This window comes from Gracilinanus agilis, chromosome 3, assembly GCF_016433145.1.
Source record: "Gracilinanus agilis isolate LMUSP501 chromosome 3, AgileGrace, whole genome shotgun sequence".
Classification (NCBI taxonomy): domain Eukaryota; kingdom Metazoa; phylum Chordata; class Mammalia; order Didelphimorphia; family Didelphidae; genus Gracilinanus; species Gracilinanus agilis.
The window spans coordinates 48338853-48345743 of record NC_058132.1 but is presented as its reverse complement, the minus strand read 5'-3'; the positions used below and the strand labels follow the sequence as shown (position 1 = coordinate 48345743).

The 6891-nt window shown below is 49.9% G+C and overlaps 1 protein-coding gene across 1 annotated transcript in view; it reads left to right on the top strand.

Moving 5' to 3' along the window:
• Positions 1-456: 456 nt before the first annotated feature.
• LRRC38 (leucine rich repeat containing 38) overlaps positions 457-6891 on the top strand; it is a 43873-nt gene continuing 37438 nt past the window's right edge. Inside the window, exon 1 of the mRNA XM_044667762.1 lies at positions 457-1132. Within this exon, the coding sequence (XP_044523697.1) occupies positions 487-1132 (646 nt within the window). The 5' untranslated portion in view covers positions 457-486. The remainder of the gene's footprint in view (positions 1133-6891) is intronic.

Below are 6891 nucleotides of genomic sequence, written 5' to 3'. Positions count from 1 at the left end.
CCCCCTTAAAATCAGCAAGGGATGGATGACAGTCCTGGGATGCTCTGAGCAGCTCCTGAAACCCACTGATCTACTGCAGTCCACTTACTCCTCCTGTTTCTCCTCCACCCGATTTTTATCCCCCAGCAGGACGATTTCTCCTCTCTCGGTTCCCTCCCTCCCTTTCTCCTCTGCTGCTCTCCATCTTCCCTCCGCACCCCACCCCCCAGCCGCCGGCTATTTGAGCTTCAAGGATATGTGATCTCTGGCTACTAGCGGGCGCGCTGGCACATAGACGGACGCACACACGGAAGCACACACGCACACACACAGCCACACAGCCCACGCGCCGCGCACACAGGGGCGCACGCACACCCAGAGGCGCGCACAGAGCTAGTGCGCTCCCTCGCTGGAGGCCAGATGTTCTTCTCCTAACCGAGAGCTAGCCGCCCTGGCTTTGGAGCCGGCCCCGATCTCCCGGATCCCCCACAGAAGCCCTGGGCCAGGATGGGGCCGCCGCCACCGGGCTCCCCCGCGTCCCTGCTGCCCGCAGCCGCCCTCTGCCTCCTTTCCTGCCTCCTCTCGGCACCTCGGGGCCACGCGTGCCCCGTAGGCTGTGTGTGCGCGGACTCTCACACGGTGGACTGCCGGGCCCGAGGGCTGCCCAGCGTGCCGAGCGCCTTCCCCCTGGACGTGCGGAAGCTGCTGGTGGCGGACAACCACATCGAGGCCATCCCGGCCGACTTCTTCATCTTTTACGGGGACCTGGTCTACCTGGACTTCAGGAACAACTCGCTGAGCTCGCTGCAGGAGGGCGCCTTCAGCGGCTCGGCCAAGCTCATCTTCCTGGACCTGAGTTACAACAACCTGACCGAGCTGGGGGCCGGCACCTTCCGCTCGGCCGCCAAGCTGCTCAAGCTCAGTTTGGCCAACAACCGCCTAGCCGGCGTAGACGAGGCCGCCTTCGAGAGCCTGGAGTCGCTCCAGGTGCTGGAGCTCAACGATAACGACCTCCGGAGCCTCAACGTGGCCGCCCTGGCCGCCCTGCCCTCCTTGCGGACCCTGCGCCTGGACGGCAATCCGTGGCTCTGCGACTGCGAGTTTGCCCAGCTCTTCTCCTGGCTCCAAGACAATGCGTCCAAGCTGCCCAAGGGTGAGTGAGGGAGGGAGGGACTGGGGCGGTCAGGATGTCTGGGGGAGGGGACAGGTCCGCGGAGAGGGGACCAGAATGAGTCCAGGGAGCCGAGAGCTTTGGGGATCCATAGTGGGCCACCCAGTTCTTCAAGTTTAGGAAGTTACACTGGCCTCTGCGTCCTTGCTATTCCTCGCTAGGGTTACTTCTTACCTCCTGACTCCTGTCGTCGTCACTGGAACTCTCTCCCTCCTTTATCCCCACATCTTGGCTTCTCTGGCTTCCTTCAAGGCTCAGCTAAAATCCTCTGACTTCTCCTAGAAGCTTTCCCCACTTCCACGTTACCTTAAAGTCTTCTCCCTTCTCTGTATTTAGCTTATAGTTCTTAATTAAGGTGTTGTCAGACCCATCAGTGAACTCCGGGGGATCAGGGACTGTCATTTGTCTTACATTGTATGCCCAGCACATAGTAGGATCTTAATACATGACTTTGCCTGACTCTCTGCTATGTACCAGGCACTGTACCTGTCATTTCTGAGCCTCCAGTCCCGTGTACCCGGGGAACCACCGGAAACAGGCTTCTCCTGTAAGGGAGCCAGATAGCATCTGCCAAGGGATGGGGAAATTTGGTAACAAAGAAGTTCCATTGAGAGAAGGAGTATGGTGCCCAGAGTTTGAGTCTCAGGATTCAAACTTTGTGACTTTGGGCAATTCACTTCTCCTCTCTGGGTCTCGGTTTCCTCTACTGTCAAATGATCCCTATCATTCACCGCTTTCAGCCGGGTCTGACTTTTTGTGACTCTGTTTGGGGTTTTCATGGCAAAGATACTGGAGTGGTTTGCCATTTCTTTCTCCTCTCAGTTGGCAAATGAGGAAATTGAGGCCAACAGGGTTAAGTGACTTGCCCAGGGTCATACAGCTAGTATCAGAGGTCAGAGTTAAACTTGGGAAGATCAGTCTTTTTCACTCTAGCCTGAAACTCTATCCACCATATCACCTAGATGCCTGATCTCGGAGGCCCTTTTAAGCTGGAGAGCTCTGCTAATGACTAGATGGCCTCTAAGGCCCAGCTCAGTCTCCTGAAACCATATGCATGAGAGCCAGACCTCTGGGTAGGAGTATCCCCGCCATAGGAAGCTTTGATTTTTCCTTTATGTCTTTTCTAGTGCTACCTAGTTTGATCCTTAGCAGAGCTCTCCAGCTTAAATGGTGGCTAGAGTTTCAGGCCGTGTCCTCTCACAGCCTTTCCATCTTGAAACCCTTCCTCGGAGAGGATTTTCATGCTGGATTTTGAGCCAGAAAATCCTAAATTCAAATCCCACCCCTGATATCATGGACTGGATATTTAACCTGTCTGAGCCTCAGGAACCTCTCCAGAACCCTGCAGGGATTGTGGACCAGCTGCGATTTCTGGAGGCAGAGAGGGTTCCCACATAGAGATAATCACAGCTCCTAGCTATAGGGAGGGACCAAATAAAGCAGTTCCTTCTCTTTCGAAATGTAGAGTCTATTGAGCAGCTAAGATACAAGCAACCACACTGAAGGAAAAAATGTGAAGATTTTTTTTTTTTAAACCCTTAACTTCTGTGTATTGACTTATAGGTGGAAGATCGGTAAGGGTAGGCAATGGGGGTCAAGTGACTTGCCCAGGGTCACACAGCTGGGAAGTGTCTGAGGCCAGATTTGAACCTAGGACCTCCTGTCTCTAGGCCTGGCTCTCCATCCACTGAGCTACCCAGCTGCCCCCAAAAATGTGAAGATTTTAAGAGACATGGACCAAGTGCTGAGGCAGGGAAGCCTAGTGGAGAGAACACCAGAGCTAGGATCACAAAGACCCACCTCTGCTACCAAGCCTAATTTCTGAGCCTCAGATAATCTTAAGATTTAACTAAATTTTAAATGGCCTCTCCTGAACAGACAAGATCATGTTCATGACACATTAGTATATTATAAAGAATTCAGAGCCAGGAAAGGGCTCATAATAATCATTCAAATTCAAATAGCCCTTTAAGATTTCCTTGGTTGGGGGTGGTGTGGTGATAGGGAACAGGTGGCATTGGGATGGGGCAGTTAGGTGGCTCAGTGGATTGAAAATCAAGTCTAGAGATGGGAGGTCCTGGGTTCAAATTTGAGCTCAGATACTTCCTAGCTGTGTGACCCTGGGCAAGTCACTTAACCCCAGTTGCTTGGCCCTCACCTCTCTTCTGCCTAGATACTGATACTTAATATCAGTTCTAAGACAGAAGGTAAGAGTTTCTTAAAAACAATAGACAGGTGGATCTCAAAGTCTGTTCTAGAAAGGCAACGGTATCTACTGATTTCCAGTTGTTACTCTCATTCATTTCAGCCATGTCCTCCTCTTTGTGACCCCATTTGGGGCTTTCTTGACAAAGAATTGGAGTGGTTTGCCACTTCCCTCTGTAGATGAGGAAAATGAAGTAAACAGAGTTAAGTGACCTGCCCAGGGTCACACAACTAGGAAGTGTCTAAGGATGAGTTTCAATTCAGGAAGATGAATCTTCCTGCCTCCAGGCCCATCCCTAGCCACTGTACCACATAGCTGCTCACTGACTTCAGCAGAGAACACAATAACACAGGCTGCAGCACAGACTTGGGGAACATGGTTCAGTAGTCAGAGAGAGCTAAGTCAGAATTGATGTAATATCCTACTTTTCTGACCCTTCTCCAAGCTTCCAGGTCCTTTTCCATCTGTTCTTCCACTCCCAAGTATTACCCTTTCTCCTTCCCTGGTTGCTACAGGACAGAAAGGCACGTAGACCAAAGAACTCTGACCAAGAGGAACATTTCTTCCCCTCTAGTACAAGCTCTTGTCTTTATCTTATGTGCTCACTGTTACAGAATTTCACAAGCACTGTGCCATATATTTTTCACAGGTCATTTATTGATTTATCCACAAATTAGACTTGGCATTCGAAGCTCCTCACAATCTGACTTCAACTTACCTCTCCAGATTTATTCCACATTTCCCTCTTTCACAAAGTCTCCAGTCCTCCCCTACTGGCCTTGATGCTGCCCTTCATGATGACATTCTGGCTTCTGTCCCCATGCCTTAGCACAGCCTATAATAATTTCCCTTCTGCCCTCTACCCTGCCTCCAAGAGACTCAGTCAACTGTTACCTTTTAAATAAGACTTTTTCTGATTCCCCCACCCCTACCCCAGCTCTTAGTGCCCTTCCTTACCTTCAGCCTATTTTGTGTATTCCTATATCTATACATATCTGTCTTCCCCAGAAGACCTGTACTGTTTTTGCTTATGTTTACTTATTGACTCTAGAGCCATGTTGGCAAACCTATGGCACGTGTGCCGGAGTTGGGGGCGCTGCTCCTCTTCTCCTCTCCATGTCGTCTGAAGACATTTTCATTTCATCCGCCCCTCTACTCAGCAGCCCAATGGGAACGCTGCCTCCCACCCCTGTCTGGGGTAAGAGGGCAGCTCAGATGTCACATGAGGGCACAGTTTGGGCACTCAGTCTCTAAAAGGTTTGCCATCACTGCTCTAGATTCGAAGGGACCTTTGGGGTCATTTTACAACACCCATTTTGATGGAGAGGTAGTTGAAGCCCAGAGAGATTGTGACTTGGTTAAAGTCACACAGCAAGTCAGTGGCAGACTCAGATGCCCTGACTCGTAGCCCTCTCTAGACTAGACAGCTCCTGCCAGCTCTACTAGCCTACTAGCCAGCTCTCATTTTCATGGTTGAGACAACATGATGAGATAGAGAGAGCTGTCCTGGAATCGAGGAAAATTTGGGCTCAGGGCCTGCCTCTGTCAAGTAGTGTCACATCTCTGTTTGGCCCTGGGCAAGCCCCTGAGGGCTTGAGCTAACTCTCCAAGAGCAGCCATTCCCAAGCGGGTGCTGCCCTTCAGTGGCAAAGGGAATTTACTTATCTAGGAGTTCCCTAGACCAGCAAACAACCCGTTCAGTCCCTCTCGCCAGTCTCCATCTCCTATCATTCCTACAGAATTAATGGATCCCCACTCCACAGGGGAGAGATCTTGACTCCCAGAGGAGCCGTGGCCTCTTAAACAGGGACTCTGTATACTGGGCAAGCCAATATGGGTGGGGGGAAAGGAGGGGAGAAAGCCATTTTGGGACTCCTGGGGGATGGGGCCTGCATCTCTGCTCTTCATAGAAGGATGAGTAAGTCTAAATAAATGGGGGGAGGGTGCTGTCTTAGCTCTCACAATAGGGGCAGAGAAGAGAATCAAAACAGCTCTCTCTCTGTGACCTTGATGGCTCCCCATGGTTTGTAAATTGTGTTTACCCGCCTGCCAGGTAAGATTTCCTGTGCAGTCACCCATCTGATAAGGAACTCCTAGCCAAGGAGAATGAACAAGGGAGACAGGGGAAGGAGGGGGAATCAAAGCTGACAATTTCCCTTCCGATATCTGGCTTAGAAGATAGCAGGGTCCTTGATCAGGGCAATGGGGCCTCTGCCAGAGTCTAAGGATGTACCTGCCTCATGGTGTCTTCCTGGAGTAGTGGAATAAAGCAAGCCTCGATAGCAAAGGGACCCGAGTTCCAGTCCTGATCTCTGCCATTGTCTTTGGGGCTTTCTTTGGGCTTTAATTTAATTAATTCTCAGTAAAGAGGGAGTTGGGCTTAGTGACTGATTTCTAAGGTTCCTTCAATGATAGATCAGAGAATGGGAGCCCTGGGAACTAAGACTCCTGAGAATCATCTGAGTAACTCAGGGGAAGGTGTTGCACACCTACTCTCCCACATACACACTGGTTCATCACGCCATCTCTCTCCTATAGAGTGTGGCACACCTTTCTGGGAGGCAGTTTGGGTCAGTGAAAAAGGGCCCTGGTTGGCATTCAAGGGACTGAGCTCAATCCTCATCATACAGTGAATAGAACTCTGAAGACCTGAGTTCAGACCCTGCCTTGCACATAGCAATTGTTGGGACCTGATGCTAACTCATTAATTCTCTCAGCTCATTTTCTCATCTGTAAAATGGGGATAATAACAGTACCTCTCTCACAGAGTGACTTTAAGATCAAATAAGATCACTTCTATAAAGCACTTTTCAAACTTTAGAATAGTATAGAAATGTGAAAGCCAGTCTTGGACCCAGAAAGATTTAGCTTCTGACAAATACTGTGTGACCTTGGATGAGCCATTTATTTCTCAGTGCCCCAGGTAACAATCTTTAAAAAACAAACAAAAAAGAGAAACTTACTTTCTGTCTTAGTAAAGACTCTAAGACAGAAGGGCAAAGGCCTGGCCAATGGAGTTAAGTGACTTGCCCAGGGTCACACACCTAGGAAATGGCTGAGACCAGAGTTGAACCCAAGTCCTTTCAACTCCAGGCCTGGTATTCTATCCACTGTGCCATCTAGCTGCCCCACCCCACACAACAATCTAAGAATTAGGAAAGGGGATTTCCTCCATAGAAAATCCCTGCACTCATGAAACCACAGGTCCTGGTTGAAAGTAAGTGAAATACTGGAGGGTCATTATTAATATCTGTGAGACCTTGAATAAAACACTTAAACTTCCTAGACCTTAGTCTTCTGTCTCTGAAATGAGGTTGGTGGAGACAAGATGACCTCTGAGGTCCCTTCCAGCTTGAAATTTATTATCTTAATAGCTAAGATGGCACCTAAGAACAATTTAGCTAGATTTGATCAGGCTAAAGTGGAAAGAGGACTCGGGCTGGGAGCCCTGGAACATTTCTGAGTGCCCCTTTCTCTCTCTCTCTCTCTCTCTCTCTCTCTCTCTCTCTCTCTCTCTCTCTCTCTCTCTCTCTCT